This window comes from Thunnus albacares, chromosome 7 (genome assembly GCF_914725855.1).
Source record: "Thunnus albacares chromosome 7, fThuAlb1.1, whole genome shotgun sequence".
Classification (NCBI taxonomy): domain Eukaryota; kingdom Metazoa; phylum Chordata; class Actinopteri; order Scombriformes; family Scombridae; genus Thunnus; species Thunnus albacares.
In genome coordinates this window covers 30,133,891-30,152,812 of record NC_058112.1, presented here as the reverse complement: position 1 = coordinate 30,152,812, position 18,922 = coordinate 30,133,891, and the positions used below count along the sequence as shown (strand labels likewise).

At 37.2% G+C, this 18,922-nt stretch overlaps 1 protein-coding gene across 1 annotated transcript; it reads right to left on the bottom strand.

Annotated features, from left to right (window-relative positions):
* Positions 1 to 3,104: 3,104 nt before the first annotated feature.
* On the bottom strand, positions 3,105 to 17,164 carry LOC122985674 (myosin-11-like). Its single transcript, XM_044356520.1, has 3 exons — positions 16,659 to 17,164; positions 13,777 to 14,355; positions 3,105 to 4,302 (listed from the first exon to the last, which is right to left on the bottom strand). Exons 2-3 carry the CDS (start codon positions 14,340 to 14,342, stop codon positions 3,105 to 3,107), a joined length of 1,764 nt encoding a protein of 587 aa, XP_044212455.1. The 5' UTR covers positions 14,343 to 14,355; positions 16,659 to 17,164.
* Positions 17,165 to 18,922: the final 1,758 nt, after the last annotated feature.

Sequence of the window (18,922 nt, the reverse complement as noted above, 5' to 3'; positions counted from 1 at the left end):
CAAACGAAAACATGAGTTGAAAGCAGATCAAAATATCCCTTCGAAACCATAATAACAACCCAGCAAACAATGAGACGTTGAATGACCATTGTCTGAATGTCCCATCAAGACGTCCTGTCATGGCTCAAAAATAGTTCAAAAACTTAATGTTGTGCCGACGTCCACGATGTTACATGGCCATCAGCTGGACGCCCTTCTTGTTCTTCCAAATGTGAATATTTTCTGGTTTCTTTAGTCCTCTGTTACAGTAAACTGAAGTAAACTGAATATCTTTGGGTTGTGGACAAAACAAGACATTTGAAGACGACACCTTGGACTTTGGAAAAGAATGGTTGACATTTTTCACCATTTTATAACATTTTATAGACCAAAAAGCTAATCGATTAATTGAGAAAATAATCATCAGATTGATCGATAATGAATTGGAAAAGCATACATTATTATTAGTTGACATTGTGGGTGTATGTGATGTGTTGTTGTGTGTAGCTTTGTATTTTGTGTAATGTGTCCTGTGTGTTTTTTGCTTTGCGCTGTTTGTTATTGTGTTGTTATATGTTTTAATTGTAAGGGACTGCAGATGATAATTAGCTACAAGCTAACTCTGATACAGTACATCAAATGGTAAAATTTATGTTTAACACTGTACATGAACCCAATAAATAAATTAGGGGAAAATATTTAAATTTTTAGACTGTTGTTTTTTTGGTTGGAGACTCAGCTGTGTAGAAAGTGCAGGGAGCATGTCCTGTTGGCTGAGTTATTCTGTCAATTCTGTGTTCATTACTTGTTTCTGCTGCCCCCAAGTGGACAAATAATCAGTTATTGCAGGTTTAAAAGATAGTCTGCTTTAAAACAGCTGTCAGGTGTCCATATGAACAGTGAAAGAGGTTTTCCTCGCTGTAATCATTCCTCCTGTTCATACTGGCCATTAAAAGATCCCCTTCAAATGTGCTTTCAATTAAAGTGATGGAGGCCAAAATCCACAGTGTGTCTGAAAAGGTCATGTAGTGCAAAAATGCATTTAAAAGTTGATGTGAAGCTTATATGACACTTCAGCAGTCTGAGTTAGTCATATCAAGTGGATATCTGACACATTTACAGTCTTTTTAGCATCAAATTCCCTCTTTGTGTTTCCTCGGACAGAGTTTCCCTGTTGAGCTGAAGTTTCATATTAGCTTCAGATAAACTTTGAAATACATTTTTGCACAGAAGGAGGACTGTGGATTTTGTCCCCCATCACTTCCATTGTAAGTGCATTATGAAGGGATCTTCTAATGGTCAGTATGAACAGGAGGAATGATTACAGCAAGAAAAACAGGTTACACTGTTCATTTGGGCTCCTGACTGCTGTGTTCACTACTTGTTTCTGCTGCCCTCAAGTGGAAAAATCAGTTATTGTAGGTTTAAAGGATAGAGTGTTTTACAACAACAGTCAGGTGTCCATATAAACAGTGAAAGAGGTTTTCCTTGCTGTGATCATTCCTCCTGTTCATACTGGATATTGAAAGATTTAGTGCAAAAATGTATTGATGTGAAGTTGATGTGAAGCTTATATCAGGCTTCAGCAGTCTGAGTTAGTCATATCAAATAGATATCTGACACATTTACAGTCTTTTTAGCATCAAATTCCCTCTTTGTGTTTCCTCAGACAGTGTTTCCCTGTTGAGCTGCAGGTGGAAGTATAGTAACAAAAAGAGGGACTTTGGCACTAAAAAGACTGTAACATTGAAAGATATCTACTTGATTTGACTCATTTGGACGCTGAAGCTTCATATTAGCTTCAGATAAACTTTGAATTTGAAAGTTTGAATTTTTGCACAGAAGGAGGACTGTGGGTTTTGTCTCCCATCACTTCCAGTGTAAGTGCATTATGAAGGGATCTTCTAATGGTCAGTATGAACAGGAGGAATGATTACAGCAAGAAAAACAGGTTACACTGTTCATTTGGGCTCCTGACTGTTGTTTTAAGACACACTTGAAAAACTAGGAATCCGTCCTTTAATATAACTTTTCTCCTATAGGTGAATATAATTTTCTATCCTGCCAACAAGTGATCACATAAAAAACAAAACAAAACACAGAAGCAATTTTTCTGACAATTTTATTTTGCACAAAATTGATAAAGTGCATAAACAAGAGGAGTTCTCAAAATCTTTCCATAACTCACATTTTTCTAATTTTAATGGTACAATCACCAGTTATGGATAAGAAAGTATATTTTAATTTAAGAAGCAATTATCAAAGTAAGATACATAACCCCACATGAAAGATAAAATCAGCTTGCTGTGAAACTAAAACACATCAATAACAAAATGATATTAAATGATATAGAAATGATATAGAATTTATTGAGAATGAGGCAGGAAAAAACAGCAAACCAACAATGAGCCATGCTGACTGTGTCTCATCTCTTCATACTTTAAAAATCATTATGGCACCAATAGTTTAGTCTCTAAACTTCTCACATGGTTTCATTTCAATAAATGTTCAAATGATCCAATATTTCACCAAAAATCAAAGATTAGAGAAAAAGTCCAAAAACTGAAAACAGATTTGTGTATCAGAACTTTGTTTTTTCTTCTTTCCTCTCCCATTAATCATCTTACGACCCCTCAGATTTATCTGCTGACCCTTTGGAGGGGCCCGACCCCTAGGTTGGGAACCACTGGACCAAAAAGCATTAATAATCTAATAATGTCATATATAATAATATATCAGTCAGAGGGACCAAATCACTACTTTTACTGCAATACTTTAACTACATCAAGCTCATAATGCTTATGTACTTTTATTGTGGTAGGATTTTTCATGAAGGACTTTTACTTGTTACTTGAGTATTTTTACATCTTTTACTTCAGTAAAGGATCTGAGAACTTCTTCCACCAGTGATCATATGTGTTATTTTTCACAGGCGTCATACTTTCACATTTGTCTCAATGTCAGATAAGTAACAAGGAAAAATGAAAATTATAAATGTTTCAAGGGCAAAAAGAGGGAAAGAGATTAATTAATCATCAGCTTGTACAAAAGTTAGAAAAGTGAGAAAAACCAACATCATCATCAAGAACTGATTTACATTAGCTTCAATTATTTCATTCATTCTTTTACTTCTTTATGTATACAGTTACAGTGACCGCACAGCAGCACAGCAGAATAAACATAGTTTTAGCCTTTAAACTGTGAATTCTCTCCTGCTGCAGAGCTAGGGTGCGATCCATCTGAGCCAATTCGGCTTCCATCTGAGCCATTTCAGCTTCCTTCTGAGCCAATTTGGCTTCCATCTGAGACATTTCAGCTTCTTTCTCAGACATTTCGCCTTCCTTCTTAGATATTTCTGCTTCCTTCTCAGACATTTTGTCTTCCTTCTCAGACAATTTGGCTTCCTTCTTAAACATTTCCGCCTCCATCTGAGACATTTTGGCTTCCTTCTGAGACATTTCAGCTTCCTTCTCAGACATTTCGGCTTCCATCTGAGACAATTTGACTTCCTTCTGAGCAATTTTGGCTTCCTTCTGAGAGAATTCAGCCTCCATCTGAGACATTTTGGCCTCCTTTTGAGAAATTTTGACTTCCTTCTGAGAGAATTCAGCTTCCATCTGAGACATTTTGGCCTCCTTCTGAGACATTTTGGCTTCCTTCTCAGCCATTTCGGCTTCATTCTGAGCCATTTTGGCTTCCATCTGAGCCATTTCTTCTTCCTTCGGAGCCATTTCGACTTCCTTCGGAGCCATTTCGACTTTCTTCTGAGCCATTTCGGCTTCCTTCTGAGCCATTTCGGCTTCCTTCTGAGCCATTTCAGCTTTCTTCTGGTCCATTTCGGCTTCCATCTGAGCCATGTTGGCTTTCTTCTGAGCCATTTTGGTTTTCCTCTTAGCCATTTTGGATTCCTTCCGAGCCATCTTCTTTTTCTCCTTCTCCAGCTGTTCATGCATAGCATTAAAGACAGTCAGTAAGACATCACTGAACCATTTGTTCAGGTTGTTGAATTCTTCTTGATAGTTTTGGGCCTTGGTCATGGCCGTCATCACGTTGGCATCAGTGCATTTCTTTATTAGTTCAACAGCTGAATCCAGAACAGGCTTGACTTCCAACAGAGCGGAGTTCAAATTCTCAGATATTTGGTTTGAATCCTTTTCTTCGATAGACTTCAACATCTCCTCCAGTTTTTGGACTATCAAAGCAATCTGTTTGCATTGCTTCTCATTTCTCTTCACATTCTGGCACTGCTTGTAGATGGCTCGAAATGAAGAAAGGATAGGATCTAACGGTAAGAAATCTATCACATCCATAGCTGCAGGTGGCCTGAAACAGAATAGAGTGGCATCAATCAGACATGAATAAATGGGGACAATAATTCTAGTTGAAGCAGAGATGGTGGACTGAACTAAAATAAACTGAACTGACCTGAGATGAACTGAAGTAGTGAGAACAAATTCTGAACTAAATATAATTATTAACTAAGGTGAATTAATCTGAGGCTGGGTAACGTCTGCAAACTTGTGGCTACTAGAATGCACAATAAGTCCTCCAAATTAAACGACCAAATATGTAGTTTGACCATGTGACTCCAGAACGACACATAGGAGCGTTTTCTAATCTCACGCCTTTATCAGCCGTAATTAGCAGGACCATCATTTGTCTGTGCTTTCCAAAACTGTTACACATCACTGTTAAACAATAATGATGTTTAATGATGTGACAACGCTGTGGTTAAGGTCTGGTTAGGTTCAGGGAAAGATCATGGTTTGGGTTAAAATGATCATTGTTAAGGTTAGAGAAACATGCTGTGTATTAAAGTTACTAAAGTTAGGCCACTTTCGTTGTCATGACTACAATAATAACCACGGAGTTAAGGTTAGGGGACAATCGTAATTACTTTTTTTTTTAAACTGTCAGGAAACAAACAGCGGTCTCCTGTGGCAAAGTCCACTGTTCAGTTAATGCCTCCATCCACCCTCCTCCTCTGAATGAGGAAATCTGTCCACATATATATACGTCATCTGAACTGAACCACTGACTCACAGTTACTACAGCTGCTAGATGGCATCTGTCACTCAATCATAACTATATGTCGTTTTGGGTGACTGACATTACAACCTATTGTGTTGAGAGTAGGAATTGTTTCAACAACCCTTTTCATGTACATATGGGTACATGAGTATTGTATTATTGAAAAAACCTGAACCTATACCTGAAACTAATTGCATATAAAGTAGTTGAAACTAGCTCCACCTCCAGCAGCTCCAACAGTAACATGCTGCCCTAACATTGATGCTTCAGTATTAATAATCTAATGATGTCATATATTATCTATTTTTCTGCAGAGCGAGTAGTTTTACTTTTGATACTTTTTGCTGTTAACATTTCTGTACTTTTACTTGTAATAGAGTATTTTTAGATTGTTGTATTGGTACTTTAACATAAGGATCTGAATACTTCTTCCGCCACTACTTATGAAGACAGAGGGTGACATCAATGCAGCAAAATGTGGTGACTTAAAAGTCAGAGAAAGTTGACATGAAGGTTTATGTTTCAAATTCTGATCTGACAGGAAAATTCTTAGTGGTGAAACCAGTGCTGAGGTACCCTTACCTTCTGAGTGATGGTCAGGCTGTGGTTGTACTGGGCAGCTTCAGGTGTGATTGTGTGTAACTGTGAGTGAACAGAACAACACGTCACTGGATAAATCAAATATATTAAAAAATAGACAAAATAGACATATAAGCAAAACAGCAGCCCCAAACATACACGTGAGGTCAAACTGACACAAGAAATGCTTAAAAACACCAATGTTAAAGGATAGGGTCACAATTTGCCAAGTGTTTCTTAAAAGTAGTATGAACAGGAGGAATTATTATGGCAAGAAAAACATGTTAACTTTAAGACAGACTTGAAAAATTGTGAACCCGTCCTTTAATTTCCTAGCGTGTCCGAGTCAGAGTCCAGACCTCAATCAAATTCTGAATTTGTGGCAGGACTTGAAAAAAGCTGTTTACTCACAGACCACATGACAGAGCTTGAGCAAACTGAGGGAACAGTTTTAATATCCAGATATAGTAGGTCATGATCATGTTGTTTTGATTTGGCTCCAATTAATCAGCTAAAAATGACCTCTGATGTGATCATCATGAATGATAAAACCAAGGCATAAAACACAAACTCATACACACCGTTGTTTACCAACCTTGTACAACTTTGCTTCTATCTGTTCTCTGTATCAGACAAATGACCCCATTTTTATATCTATTGATCTATTAATTCTTCCTGATTGCAACACTGACTGTAATCGTCAGGGGTAACCTACTTTGTAGCTGCTATTTTGTTTCCAAAAGGCAATGAAATGTTTCATTATCACCAGCAAAATAACATGTTGTTTACATGAATACTGAACGAAAGAAAAAAATCTTAAGATTCCTACATCAGCTCTGCTATTAGAAATATAACCACTAGGAGAATCCTAACTTCCTCTGCTGTGTCAAGTCAATTTTTTTGTGTTTTTATATACCCTAACTTGTAAATGTAGTTTCTTAGTGAAATAGTTGTAATAGAGTTATAAAGATTACAACAGAAATAGAGTTATTAAGACAAGTGAACCCATTTAATTGACAATTATTTACACAAAGTGACATTACTCAGACATCAGATTAATATTTACATCACTTTAATTGTTTGATTACAACAGAAATATGAGACTTTAATTAATCAGATACAGAGTATATGTCATCATCTATTCTGATTTATGATGGTAACCTGCTGCATTAAGGTATCTGTTCATTTCTTATCATGTGTTTTGAGGTGAGTTTTAGATTAAGACTAAAAGGTTTTTAGATGTTGAATTTATTGCTCGATATATGAATAAAACTTGAAAATGGAGCTCGTACCTGTGCTGCGGTGATGTCTGTCTGCTGAGGTCTGATCAATCAAGAGTGTCTGCTCAATGAAACTTTCACACGTCCTTTTATCTTCTCGCAGGTCACACACACACACAGAGAGAGAGAGAGAGGCAGAGAGAGAGAGACAGAGAGAGAGAGAGAGAGGCAGAGAGAGAGGGCAAAAGGGAGTTCATGCCCTACATATTCACAAGCAGCAACGCCTTTACTTTCTGAGGAGGCTGAAGAAAGCCCTCCTGTCTCCTCAGATCCTGGTGAACTTTTACCGCTGCACCATTGAGAGCATCTGACCAACTGCATCATGGTCTCGTACAGCAGCTGCTCTGTAGCTGCTCAGGAAGGCCCTGAAAACCGTCCATCGCTGACCTCCATCGTACACGGTGTCTGCAGCAGGGCTTGCAGAATTACCAGGGACCCCCTCACACCCCAACATGGACTGTTTGCCCTCTTCCCATCAGGGAGACAGTACAGGAGCTTTAGGTCCTGCACCAGCAGGCTCAGGAACAGTTTTTTCAATAACAACATAACCATGCTGAACTCTCAAACCCAGTACTAGGCTCGCCCACTCCCCCTCCTCCCCCTTCTCATTCATGATCTTTGAACCACAGCATATCCATATAATTTATACTGTATATTCTTTATTCCTTGCACCTTATCTGTAAATATCACCTTGTCCGTACCTTATTCTACTATTTACACTTTCTGTTTGGATGCAAAACTGTGTTTCGTCGTACTTGTACCACGTGCAATGACAATAAAGTTGAATCTAATCTAATCTTATCTATTCAAAACATCACTGACTTTAATTTCAGGGTAATCTTTATTTCCTGGTGACCAAAGTCCCTTCAAAAACTTTACAATCAATCGATGGTCACAATAAATTATTGATGTCGATGAATGATTTCTTATATTAAGCATAACGCCAGAAACACAAGATCGAGGAGCCAGTACAAGGAGTTCAATAATTGTGTGATTGCTGGTTCTTCTGGTTCTTCTCACTCTTTATTCTTATTCCGTCTTCCGTACATTTTTTGCCGCGTTTCAACTGCTGCATACTTTGTGCTATAAAAACCATTCAACTGTCAATCTGTGCAACTCATTCAGCAGATGTGTGCTTGTATTTATCTGAAATGTAACATGTTTCAGCGATTTTATATTATTTTTTAAAACATTAAAATTTATAATGGCAGTCTGTGGGACAAACCGTCCAACTGAGTTGGAACCTTGGTCACTTTGACACTCAACTGCTCGGAAGTACCTTACAATACAGACGCCATTCAAACTGTAAAATGTTCACAAAACTTTGAACTTTCAAAGTTATCAGATTGTTTAGTGATATCTTTTGTAGTTTTTCAGCAATTTAAGCCCAAAGTCAGCAGTTTTTCAGGTCTCACCAGTGTGTCATGTGATCAGGCACAGAGGAGAGCACAGATAATTTTAGACCAGAAATGTTTTTCTAAACTGCTGTCACTCCCACAATTTTAACTCCTCAAGCACATATCTTGCCTCAGTATGTTGCCACAAGCCTCCTCTCTCTCACAATGTAAATACATTTCACATAGGACTTATAGTTTTTGAGATCTAAACCTTAATTGATAGAGAGTCGCTGTCATGTTCTCATTGACTGCAATACAGTCTGCAGGATGTGTCTCCTCTCACTGCAGTTTCTTAAACTTACAGATTCTCTCTTCCTTCAAACAGTTTTTACACATATCATTCATTCTCATGTTAAACTAGTCTTGCTTTCACTATTGATGTACAAATCTCAAGTTTGAGACAAATACATTTTCATCATCAAAATGGAGATTTTTTCTTCTCACTTTAGTGAATGTCTGTTGGCTCAGTGGTTTAGAACACTGTTCTCTGATCAGCTTCACCTCAGATGACAAGGTTGTGTGTTAGATACCTGCTTACTGCTGTGCTCCTCATAATATTGCTCTCATGTACAAAGTTGCTTTACATCTCTATCATGTACTGTAAGTACATGATAGAAGTATGTTAGCTTACATTAACATTACTACCTAAAATGTGGATTGCTATTCTTATTAAATACATCTTTTCCAATTCTACAAGTCCTGTCTGAGTAGTCCAGTGGTTTAAGCTCATGTCACTTCTAGACTTCTTTTAGATCCAAAGGTTGTGAGTTTGAGCCCTGCTTAGGGCAGAACTCAGTAGAGATGAAGGAGTCCAGGTGATGTCAATCTCCTTAATGAGTTTAACTGAAATACTTTTTTGTCAATTTCATGCAATTGACAGACTAAACACCAAAATATGGCCTGGTATTGCTATGTGACATGTTAGTTCAATGCATAGCATGTCTGTCTTACAAACATGAGGGTGTAGGTTCAATTACACCCATTGCTGATTTTAATCTTGGTAGATTTTTCAATACTCTTCAGCTTCCTTTTATGCAATCTGAATCCGCTTTCAGCAATCACACGCAATTTCTACAGAAATTGCATTTCTAGTTTAATGTTGTAATGTTTTATTTTTTAATTAATGTAAAAACACTTTTGGGATAAAATGTATAACATGGTTGATTCCAGGTTACAGTGGAGTGATTCATTACAGATGTCAAAACACTGAGTGGAAACTTGAAACTAGAACTGTTTCTAAAAAAGGGGTTGTTCAATACAGAAAAACAACTTTACTTCACATAAATGAAAACCAAGAGACTTACTTTATAGCTCCATATGTTTCAACCCTCATCCTACCAACATATTTAACATAAAAGGACTACCGACTGTATGAACTACTGTAAGAAACAACCATCATAGCAAAATGGTAAAATATAAATGGGCTGCATTTATATTGCACCTTACACTACATGCCAACATTCATCCATTCACACACACATTCATACACTGATGGCAGAGGCTGCCATGCAAGGTGCCAACCTGCTCAGCAGAGTTAATCTAATTATTCACACTCACGCAGTGATGGTACAGCCTTTGGGAGCAATTTGGGGTTCAGTATCTTGCTCAAGGACACTTTGACATGTGGACTGGAGGAGCCGGGAATCAAACTGCCGATCTTCTGATTAGTGGTCGAAAAACTAACAGATTATTATTATTTTAGGAGAGTTACATTTAATTTGCATATTGTGTAAAATGAAATTATATGCTTTTCTTTAATACAAATTGCAGCTTTTATCCCAAGTACAATTTTGTCTCAAAACTTCAGCAAAGCCAAATCTGACCAGTCTTCATCTGCTTGCAATTGTTGCCTAAAAAACAAACACTAATGTCATCCAAAATTATATTATGGAGATATATTCTAGATTTAGGAGAGACGTCATTTTTTAAGTGAAGAATTGTTTTTATTGAACATGCACATAATGGAGAAATTTGAAAAGTCCAACCTCATTGTGACGTTATCGTATTTATAAAGGGGGAAGTGATGGCGAGAGTAGAAGAGGATATTCTAAGGATATTCAGGATAAGGATAGGATATTCAGCTAAGACATGATTGGCTGATAGAGATCGTGGTGGAATCTGATTTGTTCAACTAAAAGGGTTAACGCCCCTAATTAGTTGATATGAGAGCAGTAGAGGTGGAGGAGAGAGAGAGGGGAATGAGAATGGATGAATGAGTACAAAGATAGTCTTCCTGCTTGAACTTACGCTAAACTTCATTATAGCCAAACACTCTGAGAAACAGAGCAAACCTAAAATCCTTCTCCTTGCATCCCCCTCCTTCTGGCCCTCTCTCTCTGCAGCCTCAAAATGGTTTCATTTGTGCTTTTTCCCACATTCACACCATGTCCTGATCATGCTCTGACTGCATGTCAATCATATGCATGACACACTATTTTACAGTCTTATCTTGTATAATAGAAGATAAACATTTAATTTGATCATCATAAAATGTTTTATTATGAAATTATGTATTGTATTGACTTTGAACATCATCTTGCGGCGGGAAGAGCAGTATTTAGAGTTGTCTACAGAGCACATGAGGAAATTTGTATCTGCTACATCTTTCTCCTTCAAAATGACTGGCAGAGTGCCCTACCCACCCTGACAGTGTGATACTTTAAATTAGGACCCATGGCAAACATGAACTCAAGAAATGGTTCCATCTATCAAAACTGCATAGGCGGAATTTGGTGCTTTTGACTGAAAAATTGATTGACAAAGTCATGAAAAAATGTAATGATAGAATAAAACACCTGTAAGATATGACAAAAAATTAACTTCTGGGGTCTGCAGGTACCCCAGTCAGTAAGATTAAGGTTCTTCCCAACATTTAGAGGGGCACACAGGAATTATTAGACTGCCATTATAGTACAAAACAAACGAAAACATGAGTTGAAAGCAGATCAAAATATCCCTTCGAAACCATAATAACAACCCAGCAAACAATGAGACGTTGAATGACCATTGTCTGAATGTCCCATCAAGACGTCCCATCATGGCTCAAAAATAGTTCAAAAACGTAATGTTGTGCCGACGTCCGCGATGTTACATGGCCATCAGCTGGACGCCCTTCTTGTTCTTCCAAATGTGAATATTTTCTGGTTTCTTTAGTCCTCTGTTACAGTAAACTGAAGTAAACTGAATATCTTTGGGTTGTGGACAAAACAAGACATTTGAAGACGACACCTTGGACTTTGGAAAAGAATGGTTGACATTTTTCACCATTTTATAACATTTTATAGACCAAAAAGCTAATCGATTAATTGAGAAAATAATCATCAGATTAGTTGACATTGTGGGTGTATGTGATGTGCTGTTGTGTGTAGCTTTGTATTTTGTGTAATGTGTCCTGTGTGTTTTTTGCTTTGCGCTGTTTGTTATTGTGTTGTTATATGTTTTAATTGTAAGGGACTGCAGATGATAATTAGCTACAAGATAACTCTGATACAGTACATCAAATGGTAACATTTATGTTTAACACTGTACATGAACCCAATAAATAAATTAGGGGAAAATATTTAAATTTTTAGACTGTTGTTTTTTTGGTTGGAGACTCAGCTGTGTAGAAAGTGCAGAGAGCATGTCCTGTTGGCTGAGTTATTCTGTCAATTCTGTGTTCATTACTTGTTTCTGCTGCCCCCAAGTGGACAAATAATCAGTTATTGCAGGTTTAAAAGATAGTCTGCTTTAAAACAGCTGTCAGGTGTCCGTATGAACAGTGAAAGAGGTTTTCCTCGCTGTAATCATTCCTCCTGTTCATACTGGCCATTAAAAGATCCCCTTCAAATGTGCTTTCAATTAAAGTGATGGAGGCCAAAATCCACAGTGTGTCTGAAAAGGTCATGTAGTGCAAAAATGCATTTAAAAGTTGATGTGAAGTTTATATGACGCTTCAGCAGTCTGAGTTAGTCATATCAAGTGGATATCTGACACATTTACAGTCTTTTTAGCATCAAATTCCTTCTTTGTGTTTCCCTGTTGAGCTGAAGTTTCATATTAGCTTCAGATAAACTTTGAAATACATTTTTGCACAGAAGAAGGACTTTGGATTTTGTCCCCCATCACTTCCATTGTAAGTGCATTATGAAGGGATCTTCTAATGGTCAGTATGAACAGGAGGAATGATTACAGCAAGAAAAACAGGTTTCACTGTTCATTTGGGCTCCTGACTGTTGTTTTAAGACACACTTGAAAAACTAGGAATCCATCCTTTAATATAACTTTTCTCCTATAGGTGAATATAATTTTCTATCCTGCCAACAAGTGATCACATAAAAAACAAAACAAAACACAGAAGCAATTTTTCTGGCAATTTAATTTTGCACAAAATTGATAAAGATCATAAACAAGAGGAGTTCTCAAAATCTTTCCATAACTCACATTTTTCTAATTTTAATGGTACAATCACCAGTTATGGATAAGAAAGTATATTTTAATTTAAGAAGCAATTATCAAAGTAAGATACATAACCCCACATGAAAGATAAAATCAGCTTGCTGTGAAACTAAAACATACAGCGAATAAAACTGTAGATAAAGCTACTGTATAACACGAGTAACTGTTGCTTAGCTTGTGAGGCACTGATCAATGACAAAATGATATTAAATGATATAGAAATGATATAGAAATGATTGAGAATGAGGCAGAAAAAAAACAGCAAACCAACAATGAGCCATGCTGACTGTGTCTCATCTCTTCATACTTTAAAAATCATTGACACCAATAGTTTAGTCTCTAAACTTCTCACATGGTTTCATTTCAATAAATGTTCAAATGATCCAATATTTCAGCAAAAATCAAAGATTAGAGAAAAAGTCCAAAAACTGAAAACAGATTTGTGTATCAGAACTTTGTTTTTTCTTCTTTCCTCTCCCATTAATCATCTCACGACCCCTCAGATTTATCTGCTGACCCTTTGGAGGGGCCCGACCCCTGGGTTGGGAACCACTGGACCAAAAAGTATTAATAATCTAATGATGTCATATATAATAATATATCAGTCAGAGGGACCAAATCACTACTTTTACTGCAATACTTTCACTACATCAAGCTCATAATACTTATGTACTTTTATTGTGGTAGGATTTTTCATGAAGGACTTTTACTTGTTACTTGAGTATTTTTACATTGCTGCATTGGTACTTTTACTTCAGTAAAGGATCTGAGAACTTCTTCCACCAGTGATCGTATGTGGTATTTTTCACAAGCGTCATACTTTCACATTTGTCTCAATGTCAGATAAGTAATAAGGAAAAATGAAAATTATAAATGTTTCAAGGGCAAAAAGAGGGAATGAGATTAATTAATCATCAACTTTTACAAAAGTAAGTGAGAAAAACCAACATCATCATCAAGAACTGATTTACATTACCTCCAAATGATTTCATTCATTCTTTTACTTCTTTATGTATACAGTTACAGTGACTGCACAGCAGCACAGCAGAATAAACATAGTTTTAACTTCTAACTTGCGAATTCTTTCCTGCTGCAGAGCTAGGGTGCGATCCATCTGAGCCACATTGACTTCTATCTGAGCCATTTTGGCTTCCTTCTGAGCTATTTCTTCTTCCCTCTGAGCCATTTTGGCTTTCCTCTTAGCCATTTTGGCTTCCTTCCGAGCCAGCTTCTTTTTCTCCTCCTCCACCTGCTCATGCAGAGCATTACAGACAGTCGCTAAGGCATTACTGAGCCTTTGGTTGAGGTTGTTGAATTCTTCTTGATAGTTTTGGGCCTTGGTCATGGCCTTCATCACGTTGGCGTCGGTGCATTTCTTTATTAGTTCATCAGCTGACTCCAGAACAGGCTTGACTTCAGACAGAGCGGAGTTCAAATTCTCAGATATTTGGTTCGAATCCTTTTCTTCGACAGACTTCAACATCTCCTCCAGTTGTTGGAGTGTCGAAGTAATGTCTTTGCATTGCTTCTCATTTCTCTTCACATCCCGGCACCGCTTGTAGATGGATCGTACTGAAGAAAGGATAGGATCTAATGGTATGACTTCTGAGGCCTTAACGATTTTGTCTACCACATCCATAGCTGCAGTTGGCCTGAAACAGAATAGAGTGGCATTAATCAGACATGAATAAATGGGGACAATAATTCTAGTTGAGGCAGAGATGGTGGACTGAACTAAAATAAACTGAACTGACCTGAGATGAACTGAAGTAATGTGAACAGTTTCTGAACTAAATATAATTATTAACTAAGCTGAACTAAACTGAGGCTGGGTAACGTCTGCAAACTTGTGGCTACTAGAATGTACAATAAGTCCTCCAAATTAAATGACCTAATATGTGGTTTGACCATGTGACTCCAGAACGACATGTAGGAGCGTTTTCTAATCTAAGCAGGGCAACATCATTTGTCTGTGCTTTCCAAAACAGATACACTTTAAGGACTGTTTAGATTTAGGCACAAAAACCACTTGGTTAGGTTTATGGAAAGATCACGGTTTGGGTTAAAATGATAACTTTATTAAGGTTAGAGAAAATGTGGTGGGTTAAATTTCTACTTCTACTACTACTACTATTTCCTTAAAGTTAGGCCACCTTCGTTGTCATGGCTACGATAATAACCATGAGGTTAAGATTAGGGGATGATCGTAATTACATTTTTGTTTTTAAACTGTCAGGAAAAAAAAACAGCGGTCTCCTGTGGCAAAGTCCGCTGTTAAGTTAATGCCTCCATCCACCCTCCTCCTCTGAATGAGGAAATCTGTCCACATATATATACGTCATCTGAACTGAACCAATGACTCACAGTTACTACAGCTGCTAGATGCCATCTGTCACTCAATCATAACCATATGTCGTTTTTGGGTGACTGACATTACGACCTATTGTGTTGACAGTAGGAATTGTTTCAACGACTCTTTTCATGTACATATGGGTACATGAGTATTGTATTATGAAACTAATTGCATATAAAGTGGTTGAAACTAGCTCCACCTCCAGCAGCTACAACAGTAACATGCTGAGCAAGTAGTAGCAAGTTGATTTTTTTGTATGCAGAACTTTTACTTGTAGAGTATTTTTAGATTGCTGTATTGGTACTTTCACATAAGGATCTGAATACTTCTTCCACCACTGCTTATGAAGACAGAGGGTGACATCAATGCAGCAAAATGTGGTGACTTAAAGGTTACAGAAAGTTGACATGAAGGTTTATGTTTCCAAATTCTTGGTGGGAAAACCACTGCTTAAGTGCCCTTAACTTCTGAGCGACCAGTAAGTCAGGCTGTGGTTGTACTGGGCAGCTTCAGGTGTGATTGTGTGTGTAACTGTGTGTGAACAGGACAACATGTCACTGGATAAATCAAAAATATAAAAAAAATAGACATATAAGCAAAACAACAGCCCTCAAATCGACATATAAGTGTCCAAGTCAGAGTCCAGACCTCAATCCAGTACTGACTTTGCGGAAGGACTTGAAAAAAGCTGTTTACTCACAGACCACATGACAGAGCTTGAGCAAACTGAGGGAACAGTTTTAATATCCAGATACAGTAGGTCATGATCATGTTGTTTTGATTTGGCTCCAATTAATCAGCTAAAAATGACCTCTGATGTGATCATCATGAATGATAAAACCAAGGCATCTTATCAACTTCCTGTGAGCACAGAAGAACCATAAAACACAGACTCAAACACACCCTTGTCTACCAACCTTGTACAACTTTGCTTCTATCTGTTCTCTGTATCAGACAAATGACCCAATTTTTATATCTATTGATCTATTCGTTCTTCCTGATTGCAGCTTTGACTGTGATCGTCAGTGGTAACTTACTTTGTAGCTGCTACTTTGTTTCCAAAAGGCAATGAAATGTTTCATTATCACCAGCAAAATAACATGTTGTTTACATGAATACTTTGAATGACAGAAAAAAATCTTAAGATTCCTACATCAGCTCTGCTATTAGAAATATAACCACTAGGAGAATCCTAACTTCCTCTGCTGTGTTGAGTCTGTTTTTTTGTTTTTATATACCCTAACTTGTAAATGTGGTTTCTTAGTCGAGTAGTAATAGAGTTACAAAGATTACAACAGAAATATGAGAAAATAATAATAAAATAGAGTTATTAAGACAAGTGAATGCATTTAATTATGACAACTATTCACATAAAGTGACATTACTCAGACATCAGATTAATATTTACATCAGAGTATATGTCATCATCTATTCTTCTGATTTATGATGGTACATTCAGTCTGCCAAAAACCTGCTGCATTGAGGTATCTGTTCATTTCTTATCATGTGTTTTGAGGTGAGTTTTAGATTTAGACTAAAAGGTTTTTAGATGTTGAATTTATTGCTCGATATATGAATAAAACTTGAAAATGGAGCTCGTACCTGTGCTGCAGTGATATCTGTCTGCTGATGTCTGATCAATCAAGAGTGTCTGCTCAACGAAACTTTCACACAGCCTTTTATCTTCTTGCAGGTCACACACCCAGATAGAGAGAGAGAGAGGCAGAGAGAGAGATAGAGAGAGAGAGGGCAAAAGGGAGTTCATGCCCTACACATGCACAAGCAGCAGCGCCTTTACTTTCTGAGGAGGCTGAAGAAAGCCCTCCTGTCTCCTCAGATCCTGGTGAACTTCTACCGCTGCACCGTCGAGAGCATCTGACCAACTGCATCATGGTGTGGTACAACAGCTGCTCCGTAGCTGACAGGAAGGCCCTGAAAACCGCCCAACACCAACAACAACTCCCTGCCATCGCTGACCTCCATCGTACACGAGGTCTGCAGCAGGGCTTGCAGCGTTACCAGGGACCCCTCACATACCAACACACGTTATTTATTAACAACAGCACCTTATTCTTTATTTGTGCTTTCTCGTTGGATGCAAAACTACATTTCGTTGCACTTGTATTTGTACTATGTACAATGACAATAAAGTTGAATCTAATCTGATCTTATCTTTTCTACACATTACCAACCTTAATTACAGGGTAATCTTTATTCCCTGGTGACCAAAGTCCCTTCAATCACTCTATGGCCACAATAAAATATTGAATGATTTCTTATGATATCTTTATTTCAATTAGGAGAGATGTTTTTTTTAATTCTTGAGCACTCATAGTGTTGAGCTCTCAGAGCGTCTGGTCCAGAACGTCGGAGCCTTCTCTCAGTGAGGCGTCTGCCGGCCTCTTCAGGGGATCAGACCAATTGTTTGTTTTTAAGCTGAACTGTATATATTGAGTAATCAGCTTAAAGTAACTAGAATTAAAACTTTTTAAATACTAAAAGTAAGTAGAACAACAGTATTAACACTATCAGCTATGTGAGCTATTTTTTTGTATGTCTGCATATAGATAAGAGTGAGTAAGTCATGTATTTGATACGTGCATTAATACTTTTTGATGTGAACCTACACTATTAGATCTGTGAATGTTTTTAGTATTCAACACTGATCTGTACCTGCTTTGTGGTACTTTATATATTTCTGTTTACTAAGAAAATACATAAGACACACGTGTAAATCATGTGATATGTCGTCTGTTTTTGATGAGAACATAAATCTGTTGTCACAATAGAACAATACTATCAGTTAAGTTAACTTAGTTTAACTTTGTTGGTAAAATGACACATCTGAACCACTTCAGGGCTAAAATGAGCACTTCTTTGCTTATGTGACCTGCTCAACTGGAGGAAAAGACACTACTAACCACACCTTAACCTGGGTCCATCCAAGACTAGTTGCTGTATACAGGTCAACACACAGATAAGTGTAAAGAAAATTAGACAGAGACGTGACTTCAAGTGCAATTGTATAAATATTTATTAAAAGGAAAAAAAGAGTAAGACTGTTGCAGTAAAACTAGAGGACCACTTTATTGTTATAAAAACAGACTGATAAGTGCCAAAGCAGGTATAAAGATTTTAAAATAGCACAACATGGAGATCCTAAAATCCCATATTGGTTCTGGGCAACAGAGAGAAAAAAAACATTTAAAGTATTCCTCACGCTACGAAAAAAAAGAGGATATTATTAACAAGACAGGTTGACTGTTGTAGGATTAGCCTTTATCCAATTCTATTTCACCATGTGTTCACACCACTACCACCACACACGCACACACATACACACATACACACACACACACGATATCATTGGGTGGGGGACAGTGATATAGCATGATGTGGTTTTGTTGTAAGATTCCATGTTACATTCTGTTTGAATGTGGGTTGCTATAATTGAACAGGTTATGCTATAAATGATATTATATTATTAATTAATTATATTATTATATTTCAACGTAAAGGCTTGACTGACTTCACACATATACTGATGTCAGATTCAGATAAATCCTGTAGTCAAAGAATATTCAAATGCTGAGACTGTTGTTTGTTTGGTTGGAGACTCAGCTGTGACTCAGGGAGCATGTCTAGTTGAGTTATTAATATTCTGTCAATGCTGTGTTCACTACTTGTTTCTGCTGCCCTCAAGTGGAAAAATCAGTTATTGCAGGTTTAAAGGATAGTGTGTTTTGAAACAACAGTCAGGTGTCCATATAAACAGCGAAAGAGGTTTTCCTCGCTGAAAGCATTCCTCCTGTTCATACTGGCTATTAAAAGATTTAGTGCAAAAATGCATTTAAAAGTTGATGTGA

Bases quoted from the DNA above. Each gene is read 5' to 3' on its own strand.
- LOC122985674 (XM_044356520.1), bottom strand. From the start codon at position 14,342: ATGGATGTGGTAGACAAAATCGTTAAGGCCTCAGAAGTCATACCATTA. The intron at 4,303-13,776 runs GTTAGAAGTTAA...ATTCTGTTTCAG, and splicing joins CAGCAGGAAAGAATTCGCAA to GCCACCTGCAGCTATGGATG.